Source organism: Nycticebus coucang, chromosome 7 (genome assembly GCF_027406575.1).
Source record: "Nycticebus coucang isolate mNycCou1 chromosome 7, mNycCou1.pri, whole genome shotgun sequence".
Lineage (NCBI taxonomy): Eukaryota > Metazoa > Chordata > Mammalia > Primates > Lorisidae > Nycticebus > Nycticebus coucang.
Window position 1 is genome coordinate 107,488,943 of NC_069786.1, and position 15,602 is coordinate 107,504,544.

Here is a 15,602-nt window from a genome sequence, read left to right on the forward strand (position 1 = left end):
TTGGTATATATAAAGGCTACCAATTAATAAATGTTGATTTTGTAACCTGAGATGCTGCTGTATTCCTTGATCACTTCTAAGAGTTTTGTAGTAGAGTCCCTAGTGTTTTCCAGATATACAATCATATCATCTGGGAAGAGCAAAAGTTTGGTCTCTTCTGACCCTATGTGGATACCCCTGATTGCCTTTTCTTCCCTAATTGCGATGGCTAAAACCTCCATTACAATGTTAAAGATAAGTGGAGACAATGGGCAGCCTTGTCTGGTTCCTGATCTGAGTGGAAAGGATTTCAATTTAACTCCATTCAATACGATATTCACTGTGGGTTTGCTGTAGATGGCCTCTATCAGTTTAAGAAATGTCCCTTCTATACCAATTTTCTTAAGTGTTCTGATCATGAAGGGATGCTGGATATTATCAAAAGCTTTTTCTGCATCAATTGAGAGAATCATATGGTTTTTGGTTTTTAATTTGTTTATGTGCTGAATTATACTTTTAGATTTACATATATTGAACCAGCCTTCATACCCTGGGAAAAAACCAACTTGGTCATGATGTATAATTTGTTTGATGTGTTGCTGAATTCTGTTTGTTAGGATCTTGTTTAATATTTTTGCATCTATATTCATTAGTGATATTGGTCTATAATTTTCTTTTCTTGTTGGGTCTTTTCCTGGTTTGGGGGATCAGGGTGATGTTTGCTTCAAAGAACATGTTGGGTAGTCTTCCTTCTTTTTCTACATTTTGGAACAGGTTGAGTAACATAGGTACTAATTCCTCTTTAACGGTTTGGTATAATTCTGACGTGAAGCCATCTGGTCCCGGGCTTTTCTTTTTAGGGAGGTTTTGTATGGTTGATGCTATTTCAAAACTTGCTATTGGCCTGTTCAACATTTCCACTTTATTCTGGCTAAGTCTTGGAAGGTGACGTGCTTCCAAGTATTGGTCAATTTCCTTCAGATTTTCATATTTCTGAGAATAAAGTTTCTTGTACTATTCATTAAGGATTTTTAGAATTTCTGAGGAGTCTGTAGTTATTTCGTCTTTGTTGTTTCTGATTGATGAGATTAGAGATTTGACTCCTTTTTTCCTGGTTAGGTTAGCCAAAGGTTTATCTATTTTTTTGACCTTTTCAAAAAACCAACTTTTTAATTTATTGATCTGTTGAATAATTCTTTCGTTTTCAATTTTATTTAATTCTGCACTAATTTTGGTTATTTCTTTTCTTTTACTGGGTTTGGGGTTGGAATGTTCTTCCTTTTCCAGTTGCTTGAGATGTCCCATTAAGTTGTTAACTTCCTCTCCTTCTGTTCTCTTGAGGAAGACTTGCAGTGCTATAAACTTCCCTCTAAGGACTGCCTTTGCAGTGTCCCAGAGGTTCTGATAATTCGTGTCTTCATTGTCATTTTGTTCCAAAAATTGGGCAATTTCCTTCTTTATCTCATCTATGACCCAGCTAGCATTCAGCATAAGGTTATTTAACTTCCATGTTTTTGTATGAGTATGCAGATTCCTGTTGTTACTGAGTTCAACTTTTATTCCATGGTGGTCCGAGAAGATGCAAGGAATAATTTCTATTCCTTTAAATTTATTGAGGTTAGACTTGGGACCTAAGATGTGATCAATTTTGGAGTATGTTCCGTGGGCTGATGAGAAGTATGTGTACTCAGTTTTGTTGGGATGAAATGTTCTGTAGATGTCTGCTAAATCCACATGTTGGATGGTTAGGTTTAAATCTAAAATTTCTTTGCTCAGCTTCTTATTGGAGGATCTATCCAACAGTCCCAAAGGAGTGATGAAATCTCCAACTATTATGGAGCTGGAGGAAATCAAGTTGCTCATGTCTGTTAGAGTTTCTCTTACAAATTCAGGTGCATTCTGGTTGGGTGCATAAATATTAATAATTGAAATCTCATCATATTGAGTATTATCCTTAACAAATATGAAGTGACCATTCTTATCCCTCCTTACTTTTGTTGGTTTAAAGCCTATGGTGTCTGCAAATAGAATTGCAACACCTGCTTTTTTCTGATTGCCATTTGCCTGAAATATGGATGACCATCCTTTAACCCTGATGGTCCATATTTATCTTTTAACGTAAGATGTGACTCTTGTATGCAGCAAATATCTGGCCTGAGTGTTTGTATCCAGTCAGCTAACTTGTGCCTCTTTAGAGGACCGTTTAAGCCGTTCACATTAATAGAGAATATTGATAAGTCTGGTAAAATTTTGGGTATCGAGTTTTTTGAAAGTCCAGTGGACATTTTTAATCCTTTCACCACTGTGGAAGTTGGAGTTTGATCAAATGTTTCTGAGTGTGTTTAGTTTTGTAGTAGATGGTTGAGCTGGTTATTATGGAGGATAGGTCTGAGAATATCCTGAAGAGCTGGTTTGGTTATGGCAAATTTCTTCAACATATGAATGTCTTTGAAGTATTTAATTTCTCCATCATAAATAAAACTCAGTTCAGTTGGATACAGGATCCGGGGTTGAATGTTATTTTGTTTTAGGAGATTAAAAGTCGATGACCACCCTCTTCTGGCTTGAAAAGTTTCAGCAGACAGATCTGCAGTTATTCTAATAGCCTTCCCTTTGTAGGTAATGGATTTTTTTTTTGGTCTGGCTGCTTTCAGAATTTTCTCCTTCATATTAACTTTAGTGAATTTAATTTTGGTATGCCTGGGGGATATTCGGATTGAGTCATGCTGGGGTTCTGAAACTGTCTGCTATGTGAATGTCAGAGTCTGTTGGCATGTCTGGAAAATTCTCTTTCATAATTTCATGGAGAAGGGCCTCTGTGTCTTGCGAGGCCACTTCATCACTTTCAGGGATTACAATGAGGTGGATATTAGCCTTCTTTGAATTATCCCAGAGCTCTCTGAGAGAATGATCCATTTTTGCTCTCCATTTCTCTTCCTCTTTGAGAGTTTGGGAGCGTTCAAAAGCTTTGTTTTCAATGTCAGAAATCCTTTCTTCTGCTTGCTCCACTCTGTTACTGAGGGATTCTACTGTATTTTTCAGATCTTTGAAGCCTGCAAATTCTTGCTGCAGTGCGTCAAAATCTTTGGTGGTTTTGTCTTTAAATTTGTTAAATTCTTGAGACAACTTTTGAATTTCTCCTCAAATTTCTAATTCCGACTTTTGAATTGCTCCTCAAATTTATAATTCCAAATTTCCCTCCATTCTATTCATCTTGTTTGCGATCCAAATTCTGAATTCGATTTTTGACATCTCGGCCAGCTTTTTATGAATGGGATCTTCAGTTACATCTGCCATATCTTTCCTTGGGGGCGTTGATCTATTCTGGTTATTCATGTTACTAGAGATTTTCCGCTGATTCTGCCCCATGATTATTTTACACTGTTTGATTTTTCCCCTGGAGCTTTGTCGAGGACCTGTACAGTTCTATGGCCTGAGAAACTGGGGACCTCTTTGGTGTGGTGGGGCTAAGTGGTTCTGTCTTGTTTTCAGTTGGTCTCTGTCCAACCATAGTGGAACAGTTACTCTGGGTTGAAGTCTCAGCTGTGGAGAAATACCAGCAATTAAGTCACCCCGCCCCCCACAGGCAACAATTGGAAAAGGAAAATCAAACGCTCCCACAACCACACACCCAGGGCACCACTTGAATAGTCCTCAGGCGATTGGCTCAGTTCAAAAGGTCCAAATCAATTGTCTTAGTCAGCACCTGTCTCAGGCGGGAGAGTTTAAAAGGTCTCTGGCAACTGGATTGCAGGCGTCTGGTGACAACTCAGATATGACTTGCTCCGATGCTCCGTGAAGTCAGGAGGACCCACCCAGCAAATAGATTAGTCTGGGAAGGTTGATGCATCCTTCCCCATCTTGCACCTCTGTCACAGTCAGTCACTGATAGCCCCACAGGGCTGTGACTCAGTTGCCTTTAGTGAACAGATACTCCAGGGGTTTGCACCTGCCTGAATCACAAGGAAATCTATATCTGCTCAGCCAGGCTGCTGCCCTCTGCCTCTATCCAGCAGGGGGAGGTGAGGCCTGACAACCTCGGGCACTTGATGGAGGCTGGGGGGTGTTCACTCAGTTCCAGCCCCACTCCTCATTGATGTTACTGACAGAACAGAACACAACAACTTTGCGGGAATTTGTTTCTGTCCCTGATAAATTGCCCTGCAGAAGAAAAGCTGTTTTGAGTTCCCAGAGCCTACACCTCAGGCCCTGTCTTTGCTCCTGCAGGTTTGTATCGGGTTAGCTGTCAGTTCTAGCCTCCTGCCTTCCTTTGTCTATAGGCTGACGATCCACTGAGGGCCGGGTGCGTCTTAAGCTCAGTAAAGCAATCCTCTGGGTCAGCCCTGTGCTGGGAATTTCCCAGCTCTGCGAGTGCATTTTCTAGTCCCCATGCTCCACCCAGTCCGGTACCACCTCAGGCAAACCCCTTACTCATGGGGCCTGTGTTTCCGTCCCAAATCTGTTCTGTGGTGGTTGCCACCTGAGAATTTGCCCGGTCTCCTCTGGTTGCCCAGGGAGACAGGGGGTGTGGCTTTGAAATATCCGGGAGTGAGCCCTATTGTTGCCAAAAACAGCTGCTGCTCTGTGCCTTGGGGCACTGCCGCTCTGGTATGGTTCCCTCTCAGCCAACTGTCCTCTCCTCACTCCTGTGCCGCAGAATCAGCACTGACCAGCTGCAGTCTAGGCCCTGTCCACACCCCTCAAGAAATCACGCAAGAATCTGGACTCCTGGGGGACAGGCCTCCAGACCTCAGAGTGAGAGTGGAGGGGAATTCTGGGAGCTCAGAGTTGCAGGTAGAGAATATATACAGTTTTATGCCTGGCAGGAGAATGCCATGGTACCCTAGTAGGGGAGGTAGGTCCAGTTTTTGGAGGGTCTCTCCCGTGGAGTGTAGTGGGAGGACCTTTGAACTCTGCTTGTTTGTTTGTGGGGCACTCCAAGCCATTCTCATGGGGGAGGAGACTCCCGTCCGCTTGGTGATGGATTTTGTACCTTTTGTTTGTATCCTTGGTTTCGCAGCTCGCCTCAGCGGGGTTGATGTGCGTTCTTCAACCTTCTCTCTTGGTGCAGCTCTAATCCACCAGGTTACTTGCTAAATTTCTGTCCTTTAACTCTCCTTCTGAACGGGACCCTCTGTGGAAAGCTGGCTTCAATCAGCCATCTTGTCTCCGCCCCCTACATATTCTTTATTATAAGAACTGAAACAGTTCATTTATGAGGTTACTTATCTAGCAATTTCAAATATACAGAGGTTGCCAAAAATGTATGCTGATTTTAAGAAAGGAAAACAACTGTATTAAAATAGTAATATTCAATATATACCAATAACAAAAGACAAATGTAAGTCACATTTGACTTCTGCAATTACAAAAAGTGCTCAATGTATACACACAATATAATATATAATACATAGATAGCATCTCTTATTAGCACCCCTGGTATAGAATATAGATGAAATAACAAAAGGTGGTTAAATAACCACAAGAAATCTCAGTGAAGTCCATTCACAAAAATTCATCGTTACTTTGAAGAGACAGCTTTTCTTACTATAAAATGTTTCTTATTACAGTGTAGATACTTCTACCACTTTGGTTATCTGATTTTCTAGTCCAGAGTCAGATTAGATGAGGAGAAGCCAAACCACAGGAGACAGCTATGAGAGCTGTCATATCAATATGACTATGGGGGAGAAAAAAACAATAAATACAATATATTTTTTATGAATGATGATTACCTGTAAGAAATCATGAACATTTCATTCATTCAACAAATATTTACTTGTACTCATGATGTGACTCTCACTGATCTAGGAACTAAGGAAAATAGTAGTTATTAAGATAGATAAAAAGTTTTCTACCCTCCTGAAGCTTACATTGAAGTCCAGAAAGACAGATAAAAAACAAGTAAAAAATTAAAAAAATCATATCACATTTGTTATCTCATTTGTTTCTCCTAATAATCCAGGATATAGGCTGTTCTCATTTTTTTTTTTTTTTGAAGAGATGAGGTTTTGTTCTGCCACCTATGCTGGAATGCAGTGGCATCATCATAGCTTACTACATCCTCTAACTCCTGGGCTCAAGTGATCCTTTCTTTCAGCTTCACAGCAGCTGGAGCTACATGCACATGCCACCACACCTGTCTAATTTTTTAAATTTTTGTAGAGATGGGGTCTTGGTATATTGCTCAGGCCAGTCTTAAACTCCTGATCTCAAACAATCCTCCTGCCTCAGCCTCTCAGAGTGCTGGGATTACAATTACAAGGAATCGTCATGAGCCAGGTCCATGACGATTCTCATTCTAACTGTGATTCAGAGAGTTGTGTAAGGTAATAGTGCTACCAATTCATCAATTTGGGATTGAGCTGAGATATAATTCCAAAGCAATTTTTTTTTTGAGACAGAGTCTCACTGAGTTGCCTTGGGGTTGAATGCCGTTATCTCACAGCAACCTCAAACTCTTGGGCTCAAGCAATCTTCTTGTCTCAGGCTCCTGAGGAGGAGGAGAACTAGTAGTTGGGACTATAGGCACCCACCACAATGCCTGGCTAGTTTTTTCTATTTTTAGTAGAGATGGGGTCTCGCTTTGCTCAGACTGGTCTCAAACTCCTGAGCTCAAGCAATCCACCACCTTGGCCTCCCAGAGTGTTAGGAATATAGGCAATAGCCACCACGCCCATCTTTAAAGTGATGTTCTTAAAACAAAAGTTTTCTTTGTAATACTTGATCAAGTTTAAAATTATATGAGTACATTTGTGTGATTATTTAGGTTATTTCATTTTTCCATACCTAGACTCTAAACCACAAGGACAGAGATCCCCATCTGTTTTTGTACATCATAACATGTAGAATCCCAATCCAATCCTTGGCACACTGAAGTCACTCAAAAGGTATTTGTCGATTGATAAGTGAATTCTTTTATAGATATATTGCTGTTTATCTCTGTAGCCCCTGAGAATGTGGTCATGGTGATAAACCTGAGTCATCAGAGAAAAATTATGTACAATACCTTCCAAAAATGGCAACATATTATAAATTTTATTTAAACAATTCTTCCCAAATAGTTTTATTGAAAGTGTTTGGCTCTTAAGCGGACTCTGTATATAACCTTTAAAGTATGCTTTAAAGCCACTAAGACACATTGAGTGAAGTAATTTCTCTCTATTCACTAATTCTCTTAAATATAAGTTAACATAAAATTATTACATCCATAACACAGCACAAGAGTGACTTACAAAAAGAAATACACTTTGGCTTGTACCAAAACAAAAAAAAGTTTGTTTTTATTGTGCATTTGTTAAAAAAAAAAAAAAATTCTCAAAAATAAACATTTAATGTTTAGCACTAGAAATTATTTTAGAAAATATGTGCCATTAAATGTAAAGAAGTGAGATGTAAAGGGATTAACTGACTTTCCCAAGGTTGCAAGATGTCTAAAACAAACAGAATATATAGAAATGGTATCCTCTTATAATCATGCTACCCCCAAACCATTAAATAATAAAAACACTATAATTGATAATAAAAAGAAGTTAAAATCTTTTGTGTGCATAGAGACGGAGGGTTAAATGTACCAAGATGGCCCTTTGAGGATATAGTGTTTTGTATAATATCATAAAAAACACCCAACAGTATGTTTATGCTGCATTTTAGAGTACCTGACTTAATTACAGGGTCCCATAACATGGCAAGAAAGATGGAAAAATACTGCCTCAGGGACTTTTAGTACCTGTATGAATAACTTCAGTAGCAGGTGACCAGTACATCATTAATTTATGGTTATCATAAATTAGGGTCTACTAGTCTACTCTCTCAGTTTTGGTTTATTTTAAAATATTTGTGTTTCACATTCAGACTTCAAAAATGTTTCCTCTGTGTATAGTGTCTAGGTAAACAGTTTTTTTCTCTCAACACACTGAAAATACCATTCCAAATTCTCTGGCTTTTACTGTTACTGTTGAGAAGTCAGCTGCCAGTCTAACTATGTTGCTAATTAAGATAATGTCTTTCTCTTACCTCTGGTTGCTTTCTGATGTTCCATTATCTTTGTTTTTTCACATGTCCTCTATGTCTAGAACTAGATTTCTTTTTAGTTCTCATCTGGCATCTGTGTTTCTGAATTGGGTGTCTTTCATCAGTTCAGGTACTTTTTCAACTTCTTCAGATACTTCTTCAGACATTCCTTCTGCTCCACTCTTTATCTCTTCTCCAGGTCGTCAATTAAGGGTTATAGTAAGATCTTCTCACTATAGTCTCCATATTTTTAAATGACTCTCTGTTCATTGTCTTGTCTCTTTTGCTACAGTTTGGAACTTTTCTTCTTTCTTCTGTGCCATACATTGTCTCTTCAACTACGTTCAGCTGGCTGAAAAACCCACTTACTTTATAATTAATTTCAGTATTTTTCAGATGTCTTATTTGATCCCTTTTCAAATGTACCTACATCACTTTATATAACTTCTTCCCTGCTCTCATAAAGCCTATCTTTTTTATCTATAATAAGAATAGGTACCATTTTAAAATAATCAGCTTGAGGCTCTGTCTCAAAAACAAACAAACAAAAAAAACTAAGGATCCCTTTGACCACTAACTGATGCAAATTTGGACTGAAATCTATGTAAAAATACCTATCCTAAGGATAAGCTTTCTTTTATCTTCTGCTCTGCCTAGTTCCAAGGCAAATCTCTCCAGCGTGCCCCAGTAGTGAAGAAAGGGAAACAGTTTTTTTTTTTTTGCTGTTTTTGGCTGGGGCTGGGTTTGAACCCGCCACCTCCAGCATATGGGGCTGGCACCCTACTCCTTTGAGCCACAGGCGCCACCCCAAAGGGAAACAGTTTTTTACTTCTGATTTACCTTCACTGTGATGGTATAGTCTCTCAAAGAGGATGGTGCACATGAAATATGTGAGGATTTTATTTCATTTCCCTATCATGATCAAGGTCATGGACTTTAATTTCTCTTCTACTTACCCTACAATTTATTAGAACTACAGCTTGATTTTACTGGATTTGGTTTTGGTTTCTCTCTGACCATTTCCATGAAACTATCAAAACCTCAATTTAATTTTGTCTGAATTTGGCCTCAAACAAAAGTAGATTCCGGTGTTTCGTTTACTTTCTGAGTTCTTGTTGTCTCTTACTTTTTGGCTTGGCAATATAACAAACAATATACTTTAGTGGTTGAAAAGTTTCAATTTGAGAAGATGAAAGAAGTTTTGAAGATGGATGGCAGTGATGACTGCAGAACAGTGTAAACAGACTTAATGCCACTGAACTTACATGCAGATATGGTTAAAATGATAAATTTTTATGTTATGTATATTTTATCACAAATTAAAAAATTCTTACTCAAATGATAAATTTTCTTATCTGCCCATTTATTTAAATACATAAATTAATTGTATTTAATATGCTTAACAGGGACATCTTCAGAAAGTGCTTTGTGGTTAAGTGTCAAATCTGAATAACATTAAATGACTAAGCCCTTACTCCTGAAAAGTTTTGAATCTGTAAGATGTTTTTTTATATATAACTCATGAAGAAAAAAATAACAAAATATTGGAAAATAGCAGATATAACAAATAAAATAAGGTTTCCTTTGATATTTTATTCCCAAGATCAGAAGGCTCATTATAGGTAAATTGCACATTGCTTCAATACAATTGTCTTTAAATCAAAGCTATTTTATATAATGCTATAATACAAAATTTTATCTCTAATTTTAAACACTATGGTCATATTCCCAAATATGAATAATATAAAATAATCTGATGAATTTATAGAAATTCACTACTATGCATTTCTTTATTTTATAAAAAGTTCAATTAGAGAATGCTTCAAAATTAAAATCTTAACTAGTCTGATAAACATCAATTAAGTACTTTTCACACTCAGCATATTTATAGTTAAGACATTAAAAATGGAAGAAAAAGTATCCAACGTACTTGGCTCTACTATGAAGCTAAATTATAGCTTTCACATGAAGGCTATAACCCAACTATAGCATAAGACTATGGGGACAGGGCCAAGAAAGGGGAAGGGAGGGGGGAGGTTTTGGTGGAGGGAAGGTAATGGGTGGGGCCACATCTACGGTGCATCTTAATGTACACAGCTATGATTTAATAATAAAAATAAATAAATTAAAAAAAAGACATTAAAAACAACTTTTTAGAAACCACTACCCTTTCTCCAGAGATAGGCTGCTCCTATATAAATAAAAAGAAGGGTGCAGGGAAGGAGGAGGGGGGAAAGGAAAAGGAAAACGTTTTCCTTATCAATTATCTATCCAAACTTTCACCTAACTTTTCAAGCTCCCTTTATTACTCTTATCTAGGCTATAATCACTTTAAAAACAACTGCATCAATACCCACCTTAATCTATTTAATGCCACTCTTAAAGAACAAGTGTATTTCCCACCATAAGATCTTTCCATAACTTTGTGATAAAGCATTTCTTTCTTTTTTTTTTTTTTTGTAGAGACAGAGTCTCACTGTACCGCCCTCGGGTAGAGTGCCGTGGCGTCACACGGCTCACAGCAACCTCCAACTCCTGGGCTTAAGCGATTCTCTTGCCTCAGCCTCCGGAGTAGCTGGGACTACAGGCGCCCGCCACAACGCCCGGCTATTTTTTGGTTGCAGTTTGGCCGGGGCTGGGTTTGAACCCGCCACCCTCGGCATATGGGGCCGGCGCCCTACTCACTGAGCCACAGGCGCCGCCTGTGATAAAGCATTTCTATATTCCCCACCTGCAGCTCTTTCCCTTGCTTTTATTTTAATAAAAATGTTTAAATTTTTTCCACCTTAAAAATAAAAATCCTGTTTTGGACCTTGTATGTCCATTTATCATAACCTTTAAAGACAGTGGCGTTGATGTGTAATCTTTCCTCCCTCTCTCTACTTATTACCATTTCCCTTATTAATCCACTCTTGCCTCTTTCTCTATTATTCAATGGACATGGAGCAGTTCAATGGATGCTTTTCAGTTAACTCTCTTTGGCATCTGACACAACAGACCACATTCTCAAAATGTGCTACTTTTCCATCAATGTTATTACTCTTTTTTTGTAATATATTCCAGTCTCTATATTCTCAGTTAAATAGATTTATAGATTATAGTATTTATCATAAATAATAGAATCTTTACAATACATTTTAATAAGATCAGGAGTATTAACCCCAAAACTTTGGTTTTACACAGTAGCATGCTGTTTATCTCATTATCAAAGCATTTATAAAGAGTTTAAGAAAAATCATGTTTTATTTTTTCTTTGTAGAGATGAGGTCTTATTTTATTGCTCAGGCCAGTCTCAAATTCCTGGCCTCAAGGGATCTTCCTGCCACAGCCTCTAAACATGCTGGATTATAAGCATGAACCACCCCACTTCACCAAATTACATATTTTGTTTATATATGTATTTATTTATTTATTTTTGAGACAGTGTCTCATTTTGTCACACTTGGTAGAATGCTATTGCTGGCGACACTGCTCACAGCAAATTCAAACTCTTGGGCTCAAGCAATCCTCTTGCCTCAGCCACCCCAGTAACTGGGACTACAGGTGACTGCCAAAATGCTTGGCTGGTTTTTCTATTTTTAGTAGAGACTGGGGTCTTGCTTTGCTCAGCCTGGTCTCAACCTCCTGAGCTCAGGTGATCCACTGCCTCAGCCTCCCAGAGGGCTAGGATTATAGGCATGAACCACTATTCCCAGTCCCAAATTATGTATTTTAAATGAAAACTCTAATGATCTAAATTTGGTCATTTTATCTTTGACAAAAGGCATTACAGTATCTAGCAAATGTCAGAAAAGAAATACAATGATTTCTTCAAGGGAAATACTATATTTTGACAACAAATGTAAAAATAAATGCTTTTTGAAAAACACATTATGTAAAAAGTATTATTATTTTTTTTTTGGACACAGGGTCTCACTATGTCGCCCTCAGTAGAGTGTGTCACTCACAGCAATCTCAAACTCTTGGCCTTAAGCGAGTCTCTTGCCTCAGCTTCCCAAGTAGCTGGGACTACAAGCGCCCACAACCATGCCTCAGTGTATGTGGCCAGAACCAAAACCACTGTGCTACGGGCACAGAGCTGTAAAAAGTATTTTGAAAGAGTTCATTGTTGTCAAAAATAACATCACTAAAGAAAACACATATAATCACATTTCAAAAACTTGTATTAGAAAATTTTTATTTGCTTTTAAACCTATGAAAGAATTTTTGTAGGTTTTGAACCTGTTAAAAATTTTCAAAAGCAAAGCTTCAGAAATTTGAAGAACAAAATTTTTATTGTTTTTAAATCTATCAAAGAAATTTTGTAGGTTATGAATCAGTTAAAAACTTTCAAAGGCAAATTTTTCAATTAGTTTGTAGGAACAACTAATTTACATCAGGAAAAATGGCAATTATTAGCTGACTTCAACAAAAAAACCTTGAACTGCTTATTAGTAGACATGATTGAAAAAATGTGAGCTAGTTTAAATAGCCAACTTTATATTTGTTTAATTTGGATCTACGTATCTTTATGAGGTGTCTCTTTCCTATGACAGCTATTAAAAGCAAGTATTCAAACAAATGTATACAATTCCTTAGACCCAGCTACTTGGGAGGCTGAAGCAAGAGAATCACGTAAGCCCAGGAGTTAGAGGTTGCTGTGAGCTGTGCGGCACTCTACCCAGGGTAAAAGCTTGAGGCTCTGTCTGGAAAAAAAAAAAAAAAAAAAAAAGTATACAATTCCATTATCATTAAGTAGTATTTTCAATAGTTACATGTTTCACCCATCAGGCCATGAATTATTAACAAGTGGAGACTGTCTTCTTCATATTTGTATCCTAAGACTTTGACTGTATGACATATGACAAATAATTAATCAATGCTTTATGAATGAATGACCAGAAATACAGGCAAATACATTAACAAGAAAATAGCAACACACACACACAATACACACATGCAAACGTGTATAACAGTATAACGCCCAATTAGGTAAGCCAAATATTATCTAAAATGTGTTTAGCTCCAAATCACAATGCTCATATGCCAATCACATGGTGTTTTATGACTCAACTTAAAATTCATTCACCTATATTACAACTTTCCTAATTAGGGCATGTTCTCATACATGAAGATATCATAGTTGCTTTATACAACATGTGAGAATCTTTACTTTCAAAGTGAATCATCAGTGATAAGAGGAATGAATATGAAGTCAATAAAAAATGAAGAAAAACTAATTAGAAATAAAAATCAAATAATAATCAATCTTCCTGCCTCAGCCTCCAGAACAGCTAGGACTACAGGTATAAGCCACCACACTCAGCAGCATTTTTATTTTAAGACTTGGTTTCTATATATCTTAATCTCATAAAGAATGTAATGGCTACTTAGCATTAAGTTTCACCACAGTATACATTTTTATTTTATTCTATATTACAAAGATTTTTAAAAAATAAATCAGGTAATTATTAATATAAATATTTCCCAATAAGAAATTACACTTAGTCTTCTCTGGTAATGAAAGCAAAGAAGCCAACATTACAATTTGACCTGAAAAAAAATGAGACGATGAACACATAAAATGATACTCTATTAGTATGTTCTCATTGCATCTTCAGAAGGAAAAGTTCAAAGAGAAAAGTAAGCAAAATAAAGTAAAACAAATGCTATTCCCAAAAAGGAATTTGGATTAATAGAATATACATTTTTGTTGATATATATGTATATAAGTTAAATTGCTAATGATTATGAGAATCATCTTATTATGTTAAGAAAATATGTACCTTATAAAAACTAGGCACAAAATGAGTGATTAAAATTTAAGCTGAATCATTTATTTATTTATAATTTTCTTTTTTAAAGAGGGAGGGTCTTCCTTTGTCACTGGTGCAAACACAGATCACTGTAACCTTGAATTCCTGCTCAAGCAACCTTCCCATTTCAGGCTCCCTAGTAACTAGGACTACAAACATGCACTACCACAGCCAGGTAATTTATTTTTATTTTTCATAAAGACCAGGTCTTGCTATGTTGCCCAGGCTGGTCTTGATGCCCTGGCCTTAAGTAATCCTTTTACCTCAGCCTCCCAAATAGGTATATAAGCAATTATGCCTGGGCTGTAAACTGAATATTATTGGCGCTATCTACCAATCTTCATCACAAACTGTACCTAGGGATCTTTTGTTCTCAAATGTATTGCAAGGAGAGCATGGAGCTCAAGAATACAAAAGATGCAACATGGAAGGTACAGTAAATAAAATAGTACTTCTACAGCAAATGCTATCACTATTATTCTTTTTTAGAAACATATAAAACTTCTTGGAAAGCTTTCTTATTCTATTTCTAGGTTTATTATTTAAGTTTGATAGTAGCTACAACTTTATCCATTGTCTATTGATTATCATTTAGTACTCCTTAACATAGAAAAAACAGTAGTATAATACTTAAAAGATCAAAACAAAGTAAAATAAAGCAAAGTCAAATTTAGAAACAAAACCATCTCATTGATTGATACCTACCTCCTGGAAATGCCATTAGCCAGACATTTTTGGCTACGGGATTTGGAGGAGAGGGGTGATGAAGTTGGGGACAAGTTGAGAGGGGCAATCAAACTGTTGATGATCTCAGTCAACTGTGCACTCTGCAAGGAAACAGTCAACCTTTTACTACTGCTAAGCAAGAAATGTGAGTTATCGCTCAGACCTAGAGTGCCTATTAAATGTTTAACTTCTCATAAAACATGTAAATGCTTTTATTTTAGTACATACGTTAGTATTTATAAACTGATTTTTCCATTTATCATAAACAAATCTACAATTTAAGTATTCACCCTTTTCCATATCCTTTTTTATTACAGTTCCTTCATCTACCCATCCCATCAACTAAAACATTGGAACACAGCAAATAGCATCTATAAGATATTTCCCTTGAGGCAGCCTATTTAATAATTTAAAAAAATAGCTGTAATTTATTATGTGCTAGGAATTACACTGTGTACTCAAGAGTATTTTTAATCTGCACTACTAACCTGCAAAGTAGATAATATTATAGATACTGATATCACAATTATTAATATCAAATTAAGCAAAGAAAGATTAAGTACTTTGATCAAAGGTTATATAGTTGGTAAGAAATGGATGCAGGATTCAAATTCAGGGTTAGTAATTTAACACTACACTGTTTCTCAATTGTTCTCCTAATTCAAAAATATCAAGGGTTTTTTGGCACTTAGGATTTCATCAACCCTTATCTCAAAATTAAATACAGTGTGGACATAAAGTTCATGTGCAATTTACTATGTTAAACTATTTTAAATTGCACACAAAGTTTATGTCTACCCTGTATACATAATAAATATTAAATTATTCTCAAAACAATTATATTGGCTCGGCACCCATAACACAGTGGGTACAGTGCCAGCCATATGCACCAAGGCTGGTGGGTTCGAACCCAGCCCGGGCCAGCTAAAATAAACAACAACAATGACAACTGCAACAAGAACAACAACAAAAAAAATAGCCAGGTGTTGTAGTGGATGCCTGAAGTCCCAGCCTTGGGAGGCTGAGGCAAGAGAATTGCTTGAGCCCAAGAGTTTGAGGTTGCTATGAGCTGTGAAGCCATAGCACTCT

General features: G+C 36.9%; 1 protein-coding gene across 6 annotated transcripts in view; it reads right to left on the minus strand.

Annotated features, from left to right (window-relative positions):
* Positions 1 to 15,602, minus strand: part of KANSL1L (KAT8 regulatory NSL complex subunit 1 like) — a 154,186-nt gene that overhangs the window by 69,146 nt on the left and 69,438 nt on the right. For all 6 annotated transcript variants that reach the window (XM_053597789.1, XM_053597790.1, XM_053597785.1 and 3 more), the window contains one exon: positions 14,493 to 14,614. In XM_053597789.1, coding sequence (XP_053453764.1) covers positions 14,493 to 14,614 — 122 coding nt within the window. The remainder of the gene's footprint in view (positions 1 to 14,492; positions 14,615 to 15,602) is intronic.